At 39.5% G+C, this 24,460-nt stretch overlaps 1 protein-coding gene and 1 non-coding gene across 2 annotated transcripts in view; both read left to right on the top strand.

Moving 5' to 3' along the window:
- LOC149018456 (HAD-superfamily hydrolase, subfamily IG, 5'-nucleotidase) overlaps window positions 1–18,909 on the top strand; it is a 28,778-nt gene extending 9,869 nt beyond the window's left edge. Inside the window, exons 12-14 of the mRNA XM_089152696.1 lie at window positions 4,505–4,549; window positions 5,816–6,136; window positions 18,185–18,909. Of these exons, the coding sequence (XP_089008822.1) occupies window positions 4,505–4,549; window positions 5,816–6,136; window positions 18,185–18,220 (402 nt within the window). The 3' untranslated portion in view covers window positions 18,221–18,909. The remainder of the gene's footprint in view (window positions 1–4,504; window positions 4,550–5,815; window positions 6,137–18,184) is intronic.
- Window positions 18,910–24,386: 5,477 nt separating this feature from the next.
- On the top strand, window positions 24,387–24,460 carry TRNAT-AGU (transfer RNA threonine (anticodon AGU)). Its single transcript has one exon. It is a non-coding gene; the product is annotated as a tRNA-Thr (tRNA).

Below are 24,460 nucleotides of genomic sequence, written 5' to 3'. Positions count from 1 at the left end.
TATATATATATTGGGTATGGTTTTTAAAGGTAAAGATAATAGGTATAAATGTCATTCTCAATAATTTAAAATTAAAATCCTATTTTCAAGGAAGAAGCAATTAAATTTTAATTAGAAACTAACTCCTTAATCCCTAGAGTTTCTCCCTATTTATTCTCTACTTTTTCTTTCTTATTTATTCTCTCCTCTTTCCTTTCCGATTTCTTCTCTCCTCTTTCTTCACACACTTTGGGAAAACTTGAAAAAGCTTAACTTTAAGAGTTCATTCCTGAATCTTCTCCACAATCAAGAATTATAAGGGTAAAAATGCCATTATCAATAATTTATTTGTATTTTTAATGTGATGGCCCAAGACCAAATATGATAAAATAATTCAGAGGTAGAACCTTTAGTGGGCCCCATATGGACCCACACAATATGTGTGGCAAAAAAACGTTAGTGCTCCCCCAATAAGGTAGTGATCTAGACTCTCATTGTTCAGCCCCCCATGTTGAATCTTGTTTCCGCCCCTGCAGAGAACTCACAGAAAGGTACCTTCCAGAGCTCTACAAGGCTAGGTTATAGGAACAATTCCACACAATCAGGCAAGGTATGATGTTTGTTGTTGACTACATCCAACAGTTTGATTCCCTTGCTTCCAGAACATGCACTAGAGAAACCAAACTCTAGACTAAGATCTAGTTCAAATGTGGTTTGAAATCCAATATCCAGTTGGCCTTGGGAGTCACAAACATTAGATCTGAGAGACCTATTCAATAAGGCCCTCTGTGCAAAGTCCCTCTTGGTGCAAAAGACACAAGGCAATCAAGATTACAGTAGAGACCCACCCACCACCAAACCTTACAATCCCACTACAACTTTAATACCTAAGGTAACAAATCCTATTAGAACAGAAAAAGTGGGCTCATCTTTAACAATGACCCTGGTGAGTGTTTTTACTACCATGAAAGAGGACACTTTGCCAAAGAGTGTCCCAACAGGAGAGGACTTGTAGTCCTAGAGGTACCTCAGTTAGAGCCAACTAATGAAGAGACCCATGAGTGTCCAACACTAGAGTTTGAGAGGAAGAGTATAGTGCAGATAAGATCGATCCAGAAGCCCAACTCAACTTGGTCTTTAGAATCCTAGTCACCACCATTGAAGAATTCTATCCTCCATACAAGACTTAAGAGTAGGAGGACTCATTGCACCAGCCATCGTGGACTATGACAATAGCGTGAAGGTAATGTCAGGAAGTTTCATACAAAAGCCACGACTCACACCAGAGAAGCACCCCAAACCCTACAAGATAGCTCTACTGAACGATTCCTGGTTGGACGTGGCTACCAGATGCCTCATCCTGGTCACTTTACACTCATACTCTGATGAAATCTGGTGTGATGTCAACCCCATGAAGACAATTGACATCCTCTTAGGTAGGCCATGGATTTATGATAAAGACGTAAATATCCCTTGCTGAGAGAACAAGTGCATCTTTGAGCATGAAGGACAAAATATTATACTCCTATCCCTGAATCTAGCTGAAGATGCCAAGGACAGGCCATGCACACTAGTCAACAGAATCCTACTCAGAGCCAGCCAGTCATGAAGACCCAGTTCAATGAGTTCCACAAGCCCAGTTTGAAGACAGTCCCATTAGCACCTAGAGTTCAAGTGGAGAGCAACCATTCATTGGGGATGAATGTGTTTAAGATGGGGATAACTGATGTGAACATGATTTGGACCCCCGACCAAAACCCTAGGTGGGGCCCATAAGAATGGCTCTTAGAAGCCTCCCTAGGCTGGCTGAACCCCCTAAGAGGGGTATTTTGGGCATTTTCTGCCCTATTTAGTTGCTAGAATTTGATTCCAGTTTAATGACGGAGTCCACTTTGGTTAAAGAGTCTTGTTTTGAGTTAGTAGTTGAGTACTTACATGTGGCACTTAAAGTTTTAATTAAAACAGAATTTAAGTGTGTGCTTATTAGAGTTTAAGTTAATTAATACTTTTATTTCAGCATGTGTCCATTAGGAACCTTTGGATGTTTAGATTTTATCCAATGGTCAAGATTATGTGGTGGGATCTGAATCTATAAAGGAATCCCACTTAGTGTCTAGTTCTTTTTAGTATGCTATAAATCATGGCTTATTCTTTCTGTGTAAGTTTAAGTTTGATTGAATAATTAAAGTGTTTGTGAGAAACTAAGTCGCGGTTCTCTTTGGGAGGCCGACGACAGATTTTGAAGCATTCTCGCTCAATAATCGGCAACCATTCTCAAATTTCAGCAGCCTCCACCAAGTATGTAAACACCCCAGCCCCTTCCCCCTCCTCTTCCCTACCCACACAAGCATTTTGCGACCCTTCCTCTTCCGACCCAGCCCTCCCCTTCCCCTGCGCAACCTAATTCCCTATTCCCCCTTGCTGATGTGATGTGGCAGCAGCCTTCCCCACCCCTTGTTGACATCCCAATCCCCCTCCCTTCATCCTTATGACACACTAACTCTTCCCCAGCCCCTCCCCTGTTGTGCACAAGCCTTAGGAACCACCCTCCCCTCCCTTCTCCAACCCCCATAGCCCTCTCTCTTTGTTTCTTCTTCCCTGTGGCAGCAGTAGCAGCCCTCCCCTGTTAAGTCTCTAATCTCCACCCCCTTGCCTCCTCTTTCTCACTAAATTGGATTGCACCTTACCCCTCATCCCATCCCTACCCTTAATTCCACCTAAAACCTAAAATCCTTACACTTCAAAAATTCTGCACTTCATCTTCTTCCTTAAAAGTTTCTGCAATTCTTCTTCAACCTCTTGATCTAAACCCTAGTTCAACCTAAACCCTTATCAACACTCTAAAACCATTACGCATACATGTGAAATTACAAAACAGCAATAACAGTCCCATTCTCCCACCTAACCGAAACCCGAAAGCCTTATTTTTTAAACCCTGATGTTAAAAATCATATCTGGAAACAGCATTACAGCAAGATTTCAAGTTCTAAAACCCTTTCCTTTTTTTCCCTAAGCCTGGCCGAACCTTCCTAGACCCTTATCAAAAAAGCCACCCTAGACATCCTAGAATTTCCGTTTTCTTTGATGGAAGATTGTGGGCAGCCCTGATTTAGGGAACTCATCATCAAAACTGTATCCCTGAAATTGGGTTCACATCAAGATTATTAATTAGAAAATGAGAAAATTTTACTGAACAGTTTTTACACTGCAGACATCAAAACAAACATTTGCTGAAACAATGGAAGAAAAGGGGCGGGCTGAAAGCATTTTGTAAGAAATAAACATGCTTATGCTTTCCTTGAATGGATGGATATGTTCCTCAAAAGTACTCAAAAGTTAAGGACCCCTCACTCTCAAGGCTTGACTGCTCCTCTGATTTAGAAAAAAACATGTAGAGTAGTTGGTGACATGGTTCTAAGTCGAACAATACGTGGTCCAGTTCAATGGTCTGGTCTACCGCTGCCCTTTCTTGTTTTTTTGAACTGCATGAAAAGGATATGAACCAGGCTTCTCATGTAGAATTAAATAGCAATCCCACTGGAGTCCTGGGCGACAAAAGGAACGCCCAAGGGCAAAGCACCCGAAATTCTGGGGCAGTGGGGGGGGGTTGGGGGAAGGGGAGGAAACCAATTAGGTTGTATCATACTTGTAGGATATCCAGCAGCCAATAGTAAACAATCATTCACAAAATAGGAAATATATAGCAAAAACAAACTACCCCCTACTCTCCCATCCACAGGCTATAGGAAGGATCATACCTTAACCAGGATTCTTAAATAATAAACTTCAACAAGGTTAGAATAAACAAAAAAGACTCCAGCCTTACTAGGAAGCTTGTAGAATAAAACACTAAAATATAGTCCTAACTGATCTCCACAATCTAGTTTTGAGTGAACCAGTAGCATTCCAATCACAAGGCTTGTTTAGCCTGAAGAAGAAACCAGTCCTGTTTAACCAAGGCTGGTTCGTGGTAGAACCACAGGCTTTTTGGACTTAACCTGGTTCCTTCTGCTATGGTACTTCAAGGAGCACCTCTGATCAAGGTTCCAAAACACAGAATTGGGCATTGTATCACTCCCTGCCATTTTGGATGAAGGATCAGATCGGTCTCAGAAAGCCTAGAATTGGGCCTCCGATCTGAAAACTCAATAATCCCCCCCCCCCCGTTTTTAACCAAGGATCAGATGAAATAAGAAACAGCTATAGCTAACTGATCTGATTCTGATTTGAAATGGTGCCTCTGATCTACATTGATTGCGGGGGGGGGGGGGGAGTGTTCAGTATGCCATTCTCTTGGAATTAATTTACACAGGAATGCAGATCCTTTTTTGTTAAAAGGAATATGGTTTTTCTAGAAAGATATTTTTATGACAGTAAAAATATGAAGTAGTGCTTGACAACACCCCATCCCCCCACCAGGAAAAAAGATGCTCTTTTTATATATACTTTTGTATACTCATTTTTCTATTATGCATGTTCCTACTGAAATTTATGTTCTAATGACGGTTTTTCTTAATTATTGCAGAATGAAATACAATTGCAAAATGAAGATAGTTATCGTTTCCAACAGGTATACTTCTAATTTATTCATGCTTATCCATAGATATCCCCCCCCCCCCCAAAAAAAAAAAAAAAAAAAAAGGGAAGAGAAAAGAAAAAAAAGGGAAAAGAACCTGCCAAAACCCCCAAAAAGGGCTTTTATGGTAGATTTCTTCCTACATTGGTGAAAAATGAAAACTATATAGATTAAACTGTATTCTATTATCCATATTGTTACTTTCCAATCTTGTATATATTTATGCGAATCAAAACCCTAAAACATCTATTCTATCCCAACAAAACAATTTGAGAATTTTTGACTAAAAGAATCATCAACCGTTTAAGATGAATTATGTAGGTGAAAGAAGTCTTTCCAAATAGTCACCAGTAAGCTGTTTTTACCCTCCTTTTGTTAGTAGGTGATTGGTTTATTAGATTAAGAAAGTGTCCAATAAGATGGGTCCATAACCTTACCACCCCAGAATAGAATATTAACAACAACCAAAAAACGAAGAAAATAAGAAAAGATAAATACCTCGAAGCTTTGGACAAATGCTGAAACATGAAAGGGAACGAGGAGAACTAAGAGAAGCCAAGGTTAGTGTTCTCTGTTACAGGTCCTGTCTATACATCCTTTTCCTGGTTAGGGAGTCGATCACATTTTCTGATCTTTGGATTTACCAATTGTCTAAATAAGATAGTAAGAAATTTGTTTAGTTTAGGTCAATAACAAGCTGTTTTGATCTTCTTTCTACAAGTTTTGAACCATGAAGAAGCCCCAATTTGCTGGAACTTGCAGTTTCAAAAACTTTTTTGTTCTTTGTGTGCATATGGGTGCATGCTTGTGTGTGTGTGCAAGACATAGGATGTAGTTGGATGCTTCCATTATTGACCCTGGTTGATCATTCTGTGCTTTGTTTTCCTTATAATTTGGAGTTCAGGAATTTAACAAATTCATTCAGTATATTGGTAACTTATGGATAGCAAATCCAGAAAAGATCCAGTGACTTATGGGTACACAAAATGAGGAGTATTCCACAACTTATGTGGTAATACCAAATCAAGGAAGATTTACAATTGAAGGAGTTTTTAAGTTTCATGATTTGGCTCATGTTAGGGCCTAAGTATGGATTTTTTCTAGTCTCAAGTAACTTCCTGTTTCCAAGTTATTATTTGTTTCCCTAGAGTTTCTGTGATGCTGTTTCCGACTAGCAGGTCCTTAGATTTCTATTTTGTTTTGGAATTTGAAATCAGAATGCTATAATTTTGTGTATAACCCATTCCTCACTAAATACAGGCTAAATTTCACATAATAGAAGAACTGCTTGAGAGATTTCATGCAGCCGTGTCTGGCTGTCAGGGAGGAGATAAATATGATAAACTTTTGAAGGAGCTGAATGAAGAGAGGCAGATGGCACGCGTCGCTATGAAGAACATGTTTAATAGCTCTTTTGGTGCTACATTTCTCACTGATAAGGGTCGGGAATCAGCTTTTGCATACCACATTCATCAATATGCAGATATTTACACCAGTAAGCTGGAGAATTTCTTGTTTTATCCACCTGATGCATGGCTTCATGTGCCCTTTGATATCAAGATCATGCCACATCATGTAAAGGTGAGTTAATGCTTCCTATGAATATATTATCACTGTAGGTTACTGTTAAGTCCCCCATCTCCCCAGGTGTACATGGATTTCTATATGTGAGGTAATGATGATCAGGAAGAAAGCTCCCATGCATAGACATGGTCTGGGGCAAAATCACCACTCCACTCTGAATGAAAGGTGGAAACTGTGCTCATATTTGCCCTTGCATGCATGATGCATCACGGACCATGCTTTGCCAGAGAGAACATGACCCTAAAAACTAATAATAAGAATACTGGTTGGACCTGCTCAGGATTCGTGTTTGGTTTTGGCTTGGGTTCAAGTGGATTGAGTTGTTCAGTGGGTGGCTTGTTTCAGATTCAGCTCGATTGTAAAGGAGCATATATTAATGCGTATCACCGAATTGATTCCCTGGCTAGAACCATTCTATTGGATTGTTATTTTCTTTTATCTGTTATATTGTACTCAGTTTCTGCATGATTCAGAGAATCAGAAAAATTGAGCTTTTGTGCTCCCCATAAATAATCTAGTTTCACCAAAACATATTGTTTTTTGCACGCATTTCATAACATATACACATCCATATGGAAAAGGGCAAAGAGAGGACAAAATTATTATAGAGTTGGAATTTAGAATAGATTCAGTTTAGAAGAGGAACAAGAGTTAGCAGCCAAGAAGGCAGGAAGGGGTCAATTGTGATAGCCAATGGATGTCTCTCACATATTTCATTCAGTAATCAAGATCCAAATATTACACCAGCCTCCCTAGGGAGGGGGATGGAAGAAAGAGAAAAAGAAGAAGACATGACTTAGCATTTTCATACCAGTACAGTAACAAAAATGCTCTTTGGAAGAAAAACTCTAACATTCCCCCTCAGGCAAGAGAGTAGATATCATGCTTTCTCAACTTGTATAGGAGAGTATTGAACTGGCTATAATAAGGGTGAAGATGTCTGCCACTTGTTCACTTGTCTTACCAAAAGGAGTACAGATGTTGCCTAAGTCCTGCTTTCCTTGATGTAGCGTTTGCCAACCTCAGTGCGTTTAGTTCGACCTTGTTGATAGTGACATTGACTGCAGCCTTGGTGTTATAATAAAGCCTCATAAGCTTCTTACCGTCAAATCCCAATAATGTAGCCTCAAATGAATGAGGGGCAAACTGCCAAGTTCTTTAGATTAAGGTTAACTCCAAGCCCAAAATAATGGGTTAGCATGAATTTAGTTATAGCCTATGGGATGGCCTTTGGATGGTGACCCCTGTTGGGTTTGAACTAATAACATCTAAAACTACGAAGAGTCTTGATTTTGGAATGACAAGAGGATCTCAAAATGAAGAAAGGGCAGGTATATGGATTGGCTGGGTGTTTGGGGCTGCAATGGGATTGAAGGTGAAGGGTATGGTGGGGGAATTTTGGCTGGAGTTTGGATGGACTGTGATGGTGGGTTGCCTTATGGTTCTTGATTTATGCAAGGAAGAAGAGATCAAACCTGGGGATGGTTGGGTTTTAAGCAGAAAATAAAAGAATGAGAAGTGGCCAGTGGGTGGAGTAGGCTGCTAGATACCTGGACAGAGGGCCTTGTGAAGCTTGTAAGTGGTGGAGTCATAGAAGGCTGTGATGTCAGCCACAGCAAGAATCCAGGCTTGACTTCACCTTGAACCTTATTGATTCTTCAATCTTGGACCTTCCACATTGAACATGCATAGCTGCAGTAGCAACACTCACTAAGGAGACTTGAAACTAAGACTAATGTTATTAATAATCTGAATGGTAGCCTTCCGTTGAGTGCGATGGGCTATTTATGAATTATGACAGTAAAGCTGGAGTTCTAATGTGAATATATTTCTTGATTAATTTCTTAACTAGGAAAACAGAAACTGACATAGGCTGCGAAAACAGAAACTAATTAAGTTTTTATTAGTCTGAGCTTTAGGTGAACTGTGACCCTAATCGTTGAGCCTATTTGAAGTTAAAATGACCTAGATACTTACCAAAGTACCCAATTTAGAATTACTAACTACCACTGCCCAGTCAAGCAAAGCTATAAAACATGAAAACGAAAATTAAGATTGTTCTTCTAGGCAGCAACTCTGGAGTCTTTTTCTAGTCTTGGCTTTCCACTTGATGTGCAAGTCTTGGTCAAGCTTGAATTTTTTATTTTTTATTTTGAATCTTTTTGGTGGGGAGATTTTGTGTTTTTTGGGCTGTTTTTCCATGTCCAGCTTAATTTGAGGCTAATAAACATAGTTGAAGTGTTATTTTGCCTGAAACTTAACCTGAAGTGGTGTTCTTGCTGGCACATGCCCGGTTTTTTGCCGGCAAAACTCAAAGTTTGGAACATGTATTTTCACAAATGTAAATATGGATATCACACAAAACACTAAAATTTTCATTTAAATGCAACAAGTAGAACAAGTAGGATTCAATAGAGAAGTATGTGTTGGGCTGGATCCATCCTTCAGGTCATGAAGGAGTAGTCTGAATATTGGACATAAGCTGGCCATAACATGGTACAGACAAAGTTATCCATATAGTCTGTCACCACCCTTCTATAGGCATCATCATCAACATTAAGTAGATATCCTACCCTAGGGAATGTACTTGTACGGCCATCGACTGTGACCCTTTCGCGGAACTAGCATAACTGCCTGTGCTGGTCCTGATGGATATCCAAAGGTGGAGTCCACAAATGATGCACATGATCCATCTCCATACTCATACAAACATGCTACTGGAATCAGCAGATAAACCACCATATGCTTCACTAGTTCCATATCCATAGCCATAAGCCCCATATGGTACAACCCCTTGGAATTTTCAAATTTTCACCCAAATTTCTGAGATATTGGCAAAATTTCATTGCAATTTTCAAAATTTCAAATTTTCAGCAAAATTACAGAAATTTCACTGAGATATTGCATTTTTTCTGCTCATTTCATTTTGGTACTTACCGAGATGGTGAAATTTCGGCAAAATTTTGCCGAAATTTCATACTATGGTCTTGGTTCCTGCGCCACCCAAACTAGCCGTATGAGTTCACACACTCCATGAGCTGTAGCCCTTAAGGTCAGCCTCAACGCTGGACCCAGCTTCAACTAGTTGTTTTTTCACTTCTCCAAGTAACCAAGTTACCACCCCTAAGGTACTGCAGTCTGATGAAGATCTTCTATTAGACACAGAGCCAGCCTAATCAGCATTGTGTGTAGCCATTAATTTTCAAATGATCAGGCTTAGAAGACGTTTTTCTAGAGAAGATATCAAATAACTGATAGTGCAATAAAAAACCATCAGGGTGCTCACATGAACTGACTCATCACTCCTACTGCATAGGTGATGTCAGGTCGTGTCAAGGAGAGAGAGATAGATTAGCTTGCCAACTAGTATGCATCTACAAGGGGTGAACCAGAGTCTTTAAGTTTATGATTTTGAACTATTGGAGAGCCTTGCTGGTTTACTGGTTTACATCTGGTGATTCCCTTCTCTTTCAAAATATCCAATGCAAACTTTTTTCTGAAAATTTTTGATCCCTTGCTTTGACCTTGATACTTCAAACCCTAAGAAATATGTCAAAAACCCAAGATCTTTAATCTCAAATTGCCGGGCCAGGTATTTTCCAATATACTTATCTCAGCATTGTCGTTACCAGTTATAACAATATCATCAGTGTAAACTGTGAGAGTGGTAACTGTACCATTTCCTCGTCAAATGCATATAAGTGTGGTTAGCTGACTCTCTTAATGCCCATTACTTAGGCTTGTGTGAACCACTCAAACTACGTCTTAGGTGACTGGTTAAGGCCCTAAAGGGGGTTAGAAGGCAGACATTCCCTTTAGCTGAAGGAAGGTAACAGTGGAGGCGGCTGCATGTAGACTTCTTCCTTTAGGTCACCATGGAGAAAGTCATTCTTTACACCTACTTTGTACAAGGGCTGGATTTTGTTGACTATGGCAGACAGAACTTAGATGGAATATATTTGGCCACGGGAGTAACTATTTCTGGGTAGTCAATGCGATATGCTTGGCTATACCCTTTGGCCACCAAGCACGCCTAATATCTGTCCACAGTATCATCATATTGGTACTTAATTCTGTAAAGTGTAAACCCATCTAGACTAAATTATAATTCTCCCCAGAGAAGATCAACTAGAGTCCAAGTACATTTTTTTTCTCAAGGCCATCATTTCTTAGACGTGGCCTCTTTCCTTCTTAAAACTAACATAGCCTTAGCAACAGTCTTCAGGATGGAAGAGGAATCAAGGGATGAAGATAGGACAACTATTGTGTGAGAAATTGCTTCATAGGAGGCAAATGACAATAGGACTAGTACAAGTTCCTTTATCCTTTCAAGTGGTATTGGAAGATCTAACTTCGAGCGAGAAGCATGGTGGGAGATTTCGCAAGATTATCTCGCTTTTTCAAAAAAAGCGAAGTGATGGAGATCGAGAGCAGAGAGTTGAGATATCTCACTCGAGATCTTGCGATATCTCGCCTTATCTCGCTATAACCCTCAATTTTTGCCCTTTTCTTGTGGATTTCGGCTGGATTTTCACTTGCAACTACTCTTAGCACATCTACAACATTGAAGGAATATCAATCATTCTCTGCTTATCTATGAACTTATGATTTAATGACTTATATAGAATTTCTAATGGTTGTATAATTTTATTATTCTATTCTTGAAAATTAAGATTGTGATATTCATATAAATGGAATTTTGATGACATTTGGGTTATTTGATGCATTTGATACACTTGCTTTTCATTTATGTCTTAAAGGTTTTATATTACATGTTGTATAACCTTGCATTCCTTAGTCCTACAACATTTCGGTTGTACACTATGGGTAGACTTAGAAATCATACTTAGGATTGTTTTTTAACAAATCCAAGGCCACTAATGTCTTCAAAAGGCCTTAATAGGCTAAATACTAAGTTTCTGCTCAATAGGGACACTAAAACCCACCAAGTTTTGACGCCAAAAAATAGCATATCTAGACCGAGATCTCGCCGAGATGGTCGAGATCTTGGTTTTTCAAGGTGGCGAGATCTCGTGATCTTCCACCATGGCGAGATCTCGTGATCTTCCACCATGGCGAGAAGTACTATTTATCGAGGAGGAAGCTTAGAGCATGGATACGAAGAGGATTCTTTACAGGTCTCTTTTGCTTGTCGTTCTTTCTCCTATACAGACCGTGCTAATCCTTCTCGACAACAGCCTCCTCTTTGTGTTCCTGATATCAAGAAGAATTGGAGCATTGATAGTACGGAATGGAGTGAGAAAGGGGTAGAATCAACTTGTTCACTTCTATTGCTCCCTGAAGAGGATGCTGATGAGGAAAAAAAGAAGGGAATGGACTTGAAAAAGGTGAAATCTTTGGAAGTAAGGCGCCTCCTTGTGCAATGATGATCACATTTATACCACTTGACTGTAGCTGAATAGCCAAGAGAATTACATTTAGAAAAGAAAGGAATGGACCTGAGAGAAGGTGACATCTTTGGAAATAAGGCACCTCCTTGAGGAAGGTTGACATTTATACCCCTTGATTGTAGCTGAATAGCCAAGAAAAATAAAAGTTAAGTGCTTTAGGATCAAGCTTTGTTCTAGCAGATTTATTAACATGGGCATAACAAACACACCTTAACCATTAAGGAGAAAGAGAAAAGACAGAAGCTTTGGGTTTAAGAGGGGGGGGGGGGTTTGGAGCCCATAAACGGTGTAGGCTTCCAATTGGTATATAGTCCATATGGAGTACATGGTGGAGTTGTTGGATATGGAATACTTTGAAACTTTATTCAGAGTACATGTCTCAACTCTCAAGTGATGGATCCACCCAAGGCACTCAACTTCGAATTGCAACCTGGGAGTTTCTTTTTGATTATTGTATTTGTAATTTTGTATCAACCATTTAATAGATACAATACAATTTGGTCAATTTTATGAAGTTTGTATTTCTCAGAACGTCTCATGTATATTGGCACTTGAATTTTGCCATTGTGTTCTTTGTGCTTCAAATAGGTAATATGCTAGAAATCAGACCAAAAACCCTATAAAAACCCCGGAAACCTAGTGTCAAAACTACCTTGGGGAATTCCCAAGTTTCAACCAAGATTTCTGAAATTTTGGTACCCATCTTGGCTTTGAGGCTGGTTGAAAGCAGCCTCCAAACTGAGATTTCGAACCTTGCATGATCAACGAAGAACTATTAGGGTTCCCCATACCTGTACTCACTACCCATGTCAAAACGGACATCTTAAATATGGGTTTGGTAAATTGAGTCTAAACCAGTTGGTGAAAATTTTATGAGGCATCATATTATCACTTTATTGTTTCATTAGGAAAAGTATGGTCATCCTTTTTTTTTCTTTTTTTTTTTGGTGGTGGGGGGGGGGGGGGGAGGATATCCAAACAAGTAAGTAGTATGGCCAGTTCCCTAGACATCCAAATGAACAATATGAAAATGAACTCCAGATAGGCCAAGTATATTACCATGATGAGGAGAAGATGTATGACATTGTTTAGCCAAGATGCATAGTTCACACTGAAGAGCATGAGAACTAAATATAAAAAAAATGTGGCGATGTTTTTAACATAATAGCAAAAGGACAGCCTGAAGGTTGACAAGGCAGCATTACAGATTGCCCAGTGCTGCTGTCACTCTTTCAATAAACATATGCCTAAGCTTCATGTCTATTGCCAATTATCTTTTTCGTCAGCAAATCCTTACAAAGTCAATAGGAAGGGATAAAGGGACTCAACAATTCAAAGACTTGGTTAGGTGACCACTAGATAAGGGGTTAGTAGTGAAGTCTGGGACATGGAGAACAAAGTCCAGTGAAATGGAAGATGTAAATTTGACATTAGCCTTGACCAAAAATGGAAGAAAATAAGCCATTAGCAATACTAATTTTACCCGACCTGAGTGAATGGAGTAGGAATCGTAACAGTAAGATGCGATTATGGCACCATAGTTAATGGCCTAAGGAGCATTGGATGGTGAAACAGAAGAAGCTTGCAATAAAGTAGTTGAAGAAGAGTGTGAGGTGTATATAAGAATGACCAAGACATTTCACGCGGTGGAGGGTAGTAATTTCTTCATTAGAAGAGGAATTGAGGTTAGGATGAAATTTAGACGAATCAGACTCAGTAGTCACCAAGTGAGTTTTGGCTCGCCCTTTCTTTCCACCTCAAGCTCTAGTTAATCCACCACACTCAACAGGGGATGTCCATGAAGGTCCCAACATCTGTATATGGCATGTCCCAGCTTTCCACAATGGTCACACTCGAATCTTGCACAATGACCATGGGTTTGCTCCTGAGCTCTCCAACCAACTCTATGAGAACTAGAGGTGAGAGCAGATCATTCCATAAGTGGAGTATTTGTAGACACTTGTAGTCTTCTCACTCTATAAATAACTGCACACTTCATCTTAGGATGGAAGGGGGTGAGCCCAAGGATTTATACTCAGATTGGTTCAAACTATGGGTTGAGTCATCCTTGAAAAATAGTAGTCCTATACATGATTTAAAGTATTCCACGTTACAATATGATACTAGCCGATACATATCCATGTTGGATACAATCAATATGGTACATATTTTTTTGCTAAAAGATTGATTGATTGAAGAAAAGTGAAAAAGTTATAGTACACCAAACTGAAAGAGAAAAGTATAATCCTACAGCTACCCCTCCAAAGGGACCAATAGAAGGAACATAAAATTACACCCTGAATCTAGGCAACCTAGCTGCATCCCTGTTGATTTCCATTGTCATCATCCTAGAACATCTCCTCACCTGATTAGACCTTGACTTTGCCTCTTTTTTTGCCAACCAATCAGAAAGTGAATTTGCCTTACAGAAAGAATGTGAGGTTTTCCAATCAATTCCATCCAAGTACACCTGAATATTTCACCACCGTTGTAATACTTTCCGTGGAATCTCATGATCCTGAAACACCAATACTGCAGCCATAAAGTCTGCCTCAATTCACAACCTTCTGCCCTCAGCTCCCTTGGTCGCTCCAAGCCACATCTGATAGCTTCTGCATCAGCCTCCAAATTCATAGATTCCCAGATAAATCTGGAAGGCATCCCTTACCCTTGAACGTGCATTCTAAACACACCCCCTGCTCCCCCATTGTCCGGATTTCCAATCGAACACCCATCCTCATTTAACTTCTGTCAGCCAAGTTTAGGAGGATTCAAGTGAACCTCTAAAGGATTTAGCCTCCTCTTACAAATCACCTTTAAACAAGCCTTTGACAAATCAGTAAATCAGCTTGGAATATCGGCCTAGACAGGACACAACTCACCACACACTTCAACACAAATCGTCTGCACCAAACTTACAGTTACAGGACATCTTCCAACCCTCTGGAACTGTTTCATGTTCCATACCGTTCAAATTTGATGAAGAGTTACTTTTAACAGCTTCTTCCAAGTTTTCTAGAAAGTAGTGTTTAGATTTATTTCTCCACCAGCAAATCCATTCCCCCAGCAAATTGACTGCTGCTCAAGTCAACCCAAACCACTCCAAGAAAGACTTCCAAATATGCGTAGAAAACCTGCAATCAACAAACAAATGCGGCATCAGCTCCTCCTCCAAGTGGAATAAGTCACACCAAGAGGGAAAGGCCAACCCACGTTTCTTATTACGCTCATCCACCGGAATCCTATGCTTGTCGATAAGATACATATTGATATGTCTCTCTTTTTCTTAAAGGACACATTGGATTGCACCAAAATGTATTGGCTAGTACAATACAATACTTGATACGAGACGATGTCTCTTAAAATCACTTTGACTGATGATACTCAATACTAATACTTCAAACCTTGGTCCCATACACCTTTGCTTTATCTTCAAGTTTGGTCAAACAAAGATCCCTGTAGTGATCCTATTACACCTGCAGTTCAATAACAGTATTATAATAGTCGCAAATAATTTGGCCGCACTGTTTCACAGTGATCATCTGTTGGAGCATTTAGTAGGCCTTTGCTGAATCACCCACTTGATCAGAAGTTCAGGAAGCACCATCCTAAATTTCTTTTGCTGTTCTCCATTCTCATAAATCTCATACCATCTCAGTTTTCATGGAGAAAATCGAGGTCATGACAGTGGAGTTCTCACTTTCCCACTTGAGGTATCCTGGATCACTAGTAGCTGGCGACAGAACCCATTATGTTCTAGGCTTTTCCCTGCTTTGCAAAGATAGTTTCACAAAATGAGACCAGTCCAGGAAATTGGTATTTTCCAGCTTTACCAGTGCTATTCGGGAGTGGAGGCTGTCAAGTGATGTCCCACTTCAGGTATCCTGGATCACTAGTAGCTGGCGACAGAACCCATTATGTTCTAGGCTTTTCCCTGCTTTGCAAAGATAGTTTCACAAAATGAGACCAGTCCAGGAAATTGGTATTTTCCAGCTTTACCAGTGCTATTCGGTTGTTGGAGTACTAATAGCAGTACCTTCCAAAGCAGTAGATAGGTCAGAATCAGACTTGTTGAACAAAGAGCTTTATAACAAACACATGGATGGGGGAGGATACTCAACCCAGCAAACCACAGCATTGCAGGAAACAGACAAACTGCAGTTGGTTGTAGCGAATAAAACAGTTGATGGGCTACAGAGCTGTCATTTGAACTCTAATCAAACAATACTTGAGAAAAAGTTTGCAAGGCTAAATCCATAACACTATAATTACTCACAAATATTAGGCTTTCATTCAAACCTTCATTCCCTTCAAATTTGGGAGATTACCTTCAAATTCACGGAACAGATCTCGGATCACTATTCGGATCGGATATGCGACTTCCTTCTTCTCCGAGATGACTTCTCTGACATGCACTAGAGCTCTCTGATGGCTAGAAAATAAAATATTGTGTTTTAGGGCGAAAATGACATCAAATAAGGGTCCACAAACCTAAAATCTTGAATCTGCCCTTCTTACTAGTGGAGCTCCAGGTGGATCGTGTGTGGTGGTCGCCCAGGGCAACCCCACACAATCGACCCTACCCCTGAATTCTCCCCAGAGAAGATCAAAATGGTCAAAAAGAACCAGAATAGAATCGGCAAGTACCTAAAAGCAATAGAATCAAGTGGTGCTACTCCCTATGCCCCTTCAACAACAATTGTATGAGTGCTTGAATGTTGAATGGAAACCAACAACAACAACAATAAGCCTTGTCCCAACTAAATGGGGTTGGCTACGTGGATTCTTGCCCAATCAGTTCTATTTGAGGCCATACTAAATACAAGGCCTAAGTTGTGCATACCCTTTCTCACCACTTCTCTGAAGGTTACCTTAGGTATGCTCTTAGCTCTTCTAGTTCCTTCAATTGGGATTGAGATTACATTACTTCTCCGTACAGGGGCATTTATAGGTCTTTGTTGAACATGGTCGTGTTGCCTCAAACCACTTTCTTGAACCTTATCACTTATAGGAGCAACTCCCAAACCAACTCTAGTATGATCATTCCTTACCTTATCCTTCCTAGTTTTGCCACTCATCCATCGTAGCATCCTCATTTCTGCTACACTAAGTTTATCTATATGATTTTAATAGCCCAACACTCTGCACCATACATCATAGCTGGTCGAACTATGGTCCTATAAAATTTTCCTTTAAGCTTTAATGGAATACGTTGATCACACAAGACCCCGGACGCACCTCTCAACTTCATCCTCCCTATTTTAATTTTTTGGAAAACATCATCCTCTATATCACCTTTTTTATTTATGATTGAACCTAGGTACCTGGAACAATCACTCTGAGGAATCTCCTTGTTGTCAACTTTCACCACCTCATCGTCTACTTGATCATGACTAAAGTTACACTAGGCAAAATATTTAGGGATGTGCAAGAAACAACAGAAGAAGCTCTCACGCTTGTAGAAATATCATTGAGCTGGTCTTTAGCTTAAAGCTTCAACAGCAACCCCTAGACACCCTCTTGTGATTAATTTTGAAGGAAACAACTCCAATGACTGTATTGGATACATATTTCACATTCTATTTGAACCCTCCACCTTTCTAGGTTCCTTAGAGAGGTGAGAATTGAAAGTTGAATTTAAATTGACTCCCAAACCAAGAACCTTGTTCTGATATCAAATAAGAGTTTAGGATAGGGTTAAGAAGAGAAACAATGGTTAGCTGTTAAGGAATGAGGAAGAAGAGATGAAGAGAGAACTGATTGTGAGAGATTGATGTCTCACATATTTCATTCACTAATAATGATTCAAATATTACACCAGATTCCCTAGGATGGTAAATGAAGTAAAAGATAAAAATGCTACTTAATATGTCTCATAACAAGACAGTGACAGAAATACCCTTTAGGATGTAAGCTCTAGGATTTTAAAAAAACATAGGTCAAGGTGGGGGGGGGGAGATGATGGTAGCAGACTTAAATTTTGCTGAGCATATGGCTCTAGATGTACTTGGATGTGGGTGCTGAATAAAGTGGCCATTCTTCAAAAAAAAAAAACTCACCTGATTGATTTGGCTAAGCCATGTTGCAATTAATTCAAAAAGAAGCAATGAGTGTGATGGCTAGTTTATCTGTAATAAAAAGTTTTTGTAGCTTGCTTGATTCTGTCCTGGCTGTCCAAGGGGGACGAGCTGTAACCAGGTCGTATCTGAAAACGCCAAGTGTGGAATTTCAACCGTTCATGGTGTTAATCCTTAAAATGCATGCCATGTACTAAGAAAAGCATGATTAAGAAAGTTCATGCATACATTTTAAGTAAACCATTTGCATGTAGATTTGTTACTTTGTTCAAATGTAATTTCTTTTCTGCATAACTAGCCTTCTATCATTCAGCTTCAAGATGCATGTTTTGTATAACTGAAATGGTACGCAACGTATGTGAGAATATATAAGGGGTTCGTACATCATTCCTTTGTTCTTTTGTTTGTTGTTTCTGTGGGGGTTGGGGGTTGGTTGGTTCTCCTACGAATGGGAAAATCTACCCCAGTTTGTCATGTTTCAGATGACCTCTGTCTGCATATCATGAGGAAAGATAATCTTCAGCATAGCTCTTTACCAAACTTCATTATTCATGCAGGTTTCATCAAGCTTGTTCAAGGTGCATCAGCAGTGATGAGAAATGCTAGATCAAGAAATAGCTCATTCTTTTTGACGGCTTGGGTCACTACTTATCCTTGTCTTTCATCTTCAAGGAGGGATTTACAACTTTTGGTGGCTTGGGTCTTTGCCAGCAGAAGCGGCTCATTCTTTTTAAGAGTTTCAATAAGCAGCACAATGATAAGATGTGTTGTATTCTCATCCCAGCCAACCTAGTCATTGCAAGTAAAACTTGCAATAAGCTCTTCAATCTGTATTCCTCTGGAAAAAAAAAGAAGGTAATTCAATTGTACTAATATAAATTTGTTCATTGATTAAAGTGGAGGCATTTTTTCCCTTTTTTCCTGGTAAAAGTGGAGCCACCTTGCCTCTGTTTCTCCCTTAGATTAAGAATTGATTCATTGAAGAAGAGGGTGGAAGAAATACAATGAGAACTAGAGAGTTTAGGGAGAGACACAGATGATAAGAATATTTAAAGTTTATTAATGGAGGAGATGAGAATATGTGCTGTCGTCATACTTAAATTGTTTGCTACTTCGTCCGTAAATTGCAGATTTCTACTAAGGTAGTTCATATATGAAATTCTGCTCTCTGTTAACCTCTGAATTTTTTTTATGGCAGTGTTAGATTTTTTCCACATTTTCGGATCTCACAATTATACATATTTCAGAGATTCAGCAGTTTTTGGACAAGAGTGGCCTGCATGCACTCCATGGTTGGTGTCCTTGTGTATTCCTCCATGACCTTGGGGTCCCTGTGTATTCCCTTCATGAGCTCTGTCCCTTCTGAATAAATTGTTTCTTGAACTCGACTAGAGTTTGGTGATCATCTAATAGTCTGAGCAGTTTTGAAGTCTTTAAAATGGCAAAATTCAAAAATAGAGAAATTGAAGGGGAGAAACGAGAGATGGATGACTCTGATTTCTAATTTTGGAGAACAGGGAATTTTTAGGAGGGTATCTTGGTCTATGTCATAAGATATAGAATAGGGCAATAATTTGCTTTTAATAAATAAGTACTACTAAAGGTATAGTTACCTTTTCTGTTAATGAACTCATGGTCTAACGGGAAAGAGGGTGATTGTTAACTGTATATTCATGTGAAGTTTCTGTGTTTTTTTGTTTCTGAAATTTTCTTCAAAAACCCAAAATGAATACTTTTAAGTATTTTTTAAAGATATTTTTGGACATTCAGTCAAAATCTTAGCCACCACTTCTCCTCAGGCATGTACAGCTAGGGTTCCTCTCAAAAGCCTATAGTGAGTAAAATCCTAGCCACCACCATCTTTAACGTGCAAGAAGGTGACAAAGGATTCTACCATATCCATAGCAGTGTTTGTAAGTTGATTATCTGTCTTACCATAGTTGCACAAGAAGGTGACAAGGACTTGACCTAATCCGCATAAATGTTTGAAGTTGATCATAACTCTTGTAAAACTTTGGCCAACATTTTATTAATCTCAAACTCTTTTCCAGTACTTCATATAAACCCATACTCTAAAAGACTTGTAATACAGGAACTCCACAAATTCACAACCGCGAGAGTCCTAGACGACTGAAAACAATGACTCTATTATGGCCGAATTCTTTATAAAAAGCATGTAACACATCATTTCAATATAGTGGAAACATCTCAAACTCTCTTTAGGCATAAGTTGTATTACTCAACCGAACCATGTAAAACCTTGATGTTGTCTCTCTCTCCTTGCTTCTTCTCAAAATCAATGCACTTCACTAACCCTAATTCAAGTATCTAATACTATTTTCAGTTGAGGAAAATATAGCATTCTTGTTTAAAAGTTGAAATTGCCTTGGTGAATTCTTATTTCTGAGTGACTTAAACCCCACAATTTTATTTTATTTTTAGAGTTGAGGTCTATCAGAACCAACTTATATCCATTTCAATAATATCCTCAAAGAACTACTATTATAATGATTTAGACATACATAATGCTTTGATCCTAGTCCCAAAGATATTTGAATTCTTGACATCATACTATGAAGTGTTGGTTTCCCACAAATTCTGAATCTTTGATTGGCCCTGTCAGATCTTGGGCAACAAATCCCTGGACTAATAAAAAATACTTATATGGACAAGAATAAAAATGTAAACAAGAAAGTGATAAAGAAGAGAAAATTACATACGCAGCCCCTTGGATTTGTAAATTATTACCTTACACTTTGATTCCCCCAGAAAAGTGAATTCTTACCTTTCCTTTGCCCCTTGACATTTTAAAATAGCCAAATTGCCCTCTATTTTTGTCCCTTTAATGGATTATAGCAAAATTTTTTTCTTTTTTATTTTATTTTATTAATATTTCTTCCTTCTCTCTCTTCTTCTTCTTCTTCTTCTTCTTTTTTTTTTAATCCATTATATATGATTAGGTGTGTTTTTATTTTTTCTTTTCCCCCTCTTTTATAGAAGTTTTTCTTTTAAAGTTTTTTATTTATATTTTCATTTTACCTTTGGTGGATTCTTATAAAAGAGGAGAAATTAGAAGGAAAAAAAAAATTCTAATTATGTTTAATGGATTCTGATATAAGATGGCGGAAGGAAAAATAAAAAAATACATTAATCAAATTTAATAAATTCTAAAAAATAAAAATAAAAAGTTCAAAACATTAATAAATACATCCAAGTATGAATTACTACAAAAATGGAGAAAACATTAATGAAAAACAATTACAAAAATCAACATAATTGATCAGAGATGTAAAGACGAAGGATAGTTAGGCCCTTTTAAGGCAAAAATCGGAGGTAAAAGTTCACATTTTCTGACATTAGAAGTAAAACTTTTGGGAGAAAAATAAAGAGTATCTAGAGAGTTATACAGGAGAAACAAAATTTTCCTCTTTATTCTATTATAAACGTCCCTTGCCAAACATAATTACTTTTAAATAGAAAAATATATGCCCTTGTTGAATTATAAGTGAGAGAAGAATTGAATAAAATATTTAAAAATTAGTCATAGTTGCTCTCACAGTCTCACCCTCCCCTGATAATATTAATAAAAGTAGAGACCTCTTGGAAGTAGAAACTGATCTAAAGGTAAAATAAGGTGGATTTTGCTTGGGAGTAGGCCGCCTAGGCGGAAGAAGGACAACAGACCACCCCCCCGGCACGGAAAGAAACCAGCAAAAACGCACAAGTGCCTCCAAAATAGCTTGAATAAACACCCGAAATGCGCGCCCCCCGATGTTCCACAAGCTACCGCCCCACGGCGGGCTCCCAACACCAGCCACGCACCGACGGAAGAAGGCAAGTCATGTGCTCCCGCCACCCTCCCGTGTTCTTTCTTTCTTTCTTTTCTTTTTCCATCTTGGAAGTAGAAACTGGATTTTGCTTGGGAGCAGTGCCTAAGCAGTGGACGGTTAGATTAAAAGATTCTTTTAAAAGTTGAATCTTAATCGTTAAAAACCCCACATGCAAAATTCTTCCACTTAAGTGAATCTATAGCTACAGGTTAACCCAAACATATGAACCGAACCAAATCGAACCGTTTTTCCTTTTCATTCCAAATCTTTTAGTCTTCGTTAAACACCACTATCTATTGCTGGTGTGATTCGCTTGCATCCTCTGGCGTTGCGGATGATGCTAGCATTACCGGTGCTGGGTGTGAAGATGATCATAAGGTGTCGTTCGAGATGTATTTGTACACCATGAGAGGTTGATCCAGTTCAACATGGTAGCCAAGGAGGCATACGAGATTGCGATGGTTTACCTGGCAGAGGATTCTCACTTCATTGAGGACCTGATCGGTGCCATTGGTGTGAATGAGCTTGGCACACTTGATGGTGATGATAGTGCCCGTCTTTAAGGATACCCCCCCGGCCGGGGCGCCCCCCCCCGGGGGGGGGGGGGCCCCGGGGGCCCCCGGGGTTGGGGGGGGGGGGGGGGGGGGGGCCGGCCGGGGGGGGGGCCCGGCCCCCCCCCCCCCCCGCCCCCCCCCCCCCCAAAAAAGGGGGGGGGGCCCCCCCCTCTCTTCCCCCCCCCCCCCCCCCCCCGCGGGGAACCCCCCCCCCCCCATCCTGCTCATGAAAATCTCAATGGATTCAATCTCATGGGTTTTTACCAGAAAAATAAAATACGAACAAGAGTGCTGGAGAAAAAGATATTAATAGATTTTGGCCATTGTTGTCCCAAAAAGTGTTTTTCAGCCGTGACGTATCTGCAGGTTTTTATTCGCTCGTATCAATTCAAATGCAATAATTCAAACTATAAGAAGAGCAGAGCTGGCAGTTCTCACGCACGCAATGGATTTCACTTATGACTCTTATTATAAGATACCGGTCTATGATTGTCTTGAATCTACCCCATTTGCTCATTGCTGACTAAGTGTGGTCAATCAAACATGTTCCACAGTCCATATCTGTTCCTGCTCATGAAAATTCAATGAATTCAATTCATGGGTTTTTACCAGAAAAATAAAATACGAACAAGAGTGCTGGAGCAAAAGAAATTAATAGATAGTGGCCACTGTGTCACAGTCAGCCGTGACGTATCTGCATTTTATTCCTCGTATCAATTCAAATGCAATAATTCAAACTATGATGGCACAAAATTTCATCTGGGTTTATGGAAAATGCAGGAATTTCTTGTATAATATACCCTTTGAATTCCCATTTGTTTTGAGCTTTATGCAACATATCCTTCATTACACATGCAAGGACTCCATTTACCTAATTGCAGTAACACATCAGACAACTAGCGTTGGCTTCTTCTTTACAGCTCCGAAATGGAGGCTCATATGTTTCCTCCAAATCTTGTTCTGAAACCCACGGAATTGATTCAAATAAAAATTCAGGATAGACAAAGAAAATACTAAGAATAGGAGAACTTACCACAGACTTTTCAATCACAGTTTCAGATAAAAATAGGGTTATTTGTTTTCAGTCACACTTAGCAAGATCAACAGATGGGTTCCCATGAGAATCCCGTCGCAGAAGCATCTATTCACTCCAGAAGTCGAAGCGTTGGCTTTGCATGCGGAATTGGAAGTTTGACCGCAATTTGCCTAAGATTGACAAACAGGCTCCGGTGGTGAAATCGGTGGTGATGCAAGTGTTTCCAGCGAAATTGGCTGGGCGAAGACGAAGGGGATTGTAATGAAAAGGAAAACAGATTCAGTTCGGTTCATATGTTTGGGTTACACTGAAAATTAGCTATAGATTCATTTAAATGGATGAATTTTGTATGTTTCGTATTTAACGGTCAAAATTCAACTATTTAAATAATCCTTTAATCTAACCGTCCGCTGCTGCTTGGAGCAGTGCCACGTAGGCACTGCTCTGTACTTTGTAAATTTTGAAATGGTAGGGGATTTGATAAAGGTGAGAGAGGGTGGCTTCCAAATTGCACACGAAGTGCACCAATTAAGGTATACAAGGAGCAACCTTCTTCCCATTGCACTTAGAAGTTAGAACCAGTCCGAGGTTTGCATTTCCTACCCTCGGTTGAAGTTCTATTGATGAGAAATTGAGAACTAAGATGGGTGCATGCCATTCTCAAAAAAGAGAAAGAAACAAATTAAGAGAAAATCGAGCAGACACTAGAGGGATGCTGATTGCATGGAACAAATTAACTCTAAGACCAAAAGTCAGCGAGGCCAAAGCAAACTTGGGGGACTGGAAAGGAACACCCACTTCAGAGGAAGGGGGAAGCCCCAAAGGCAGGCGGTTGCGGGAGATAGGAAATGCAGCAATGAAGCCTGGAAAAAACCAAATAAGAAGGATGAAGACGATGCAAATACTTCTGTTCATGCTAACAATTGTTGTAATGGGATTTTTGTTCAATGCATGCGAAAGCAAGCTGCCAAACCCATGAAGGAGAGAGAGTCTAGGGAAAATAAAATGTAAGAGAGAAAACGATTGCAAGTAAAATCGCAAATAAATTAGCCATCAAAACAATCATAACATTAAATATGGAAGCAAAAAGAAGGGACAAAAGGGCAATAGAAAGATAGAGAAAGAGCACTAGAGGGAAAGGAATATCAGCATTTAAGATAGCCAGCTCATGAGTATTACGTGTGCATGAAACACCCTTGAAAGCCAAGGCCTCAAGCTCTGTGATTTGGTGCTTCTAGCAACCATAAGGAGTAGCCTCTCTTTTAGTCTCTAAATGTTATGCAAATCAACGGCAACCTCTACTGGATCATACCATAACGCAGAAAAGTTGTGGCCTCTAGCTTTCGTAGCTCAGTTGGTTAGAGCACCCGTTTAGTAAGCGGGAGGTCTTGAGTTCAACTCTCAACGAAAGCA

The sequence above is a fragment of the Hakea prostrata genome, chromosome 4 (assembly GCF_041222555.1).
Source record: "Hakea prostrata isolate BN-2017 chromosome 4, UWA_Hpros_2, whole genome shotgun sequence".
Taxonomy (NCBI): Eukaryota; Viridiplantae; Streptophyta; class Magnoliopsida; order Proteales; family Proteaceae; genus Hakea; species Hakea prostrata.
Note: the sequence above shows the minus strand (reverse complement) of the source record. Positions and strands in the feature narration are given on the sequence as shown.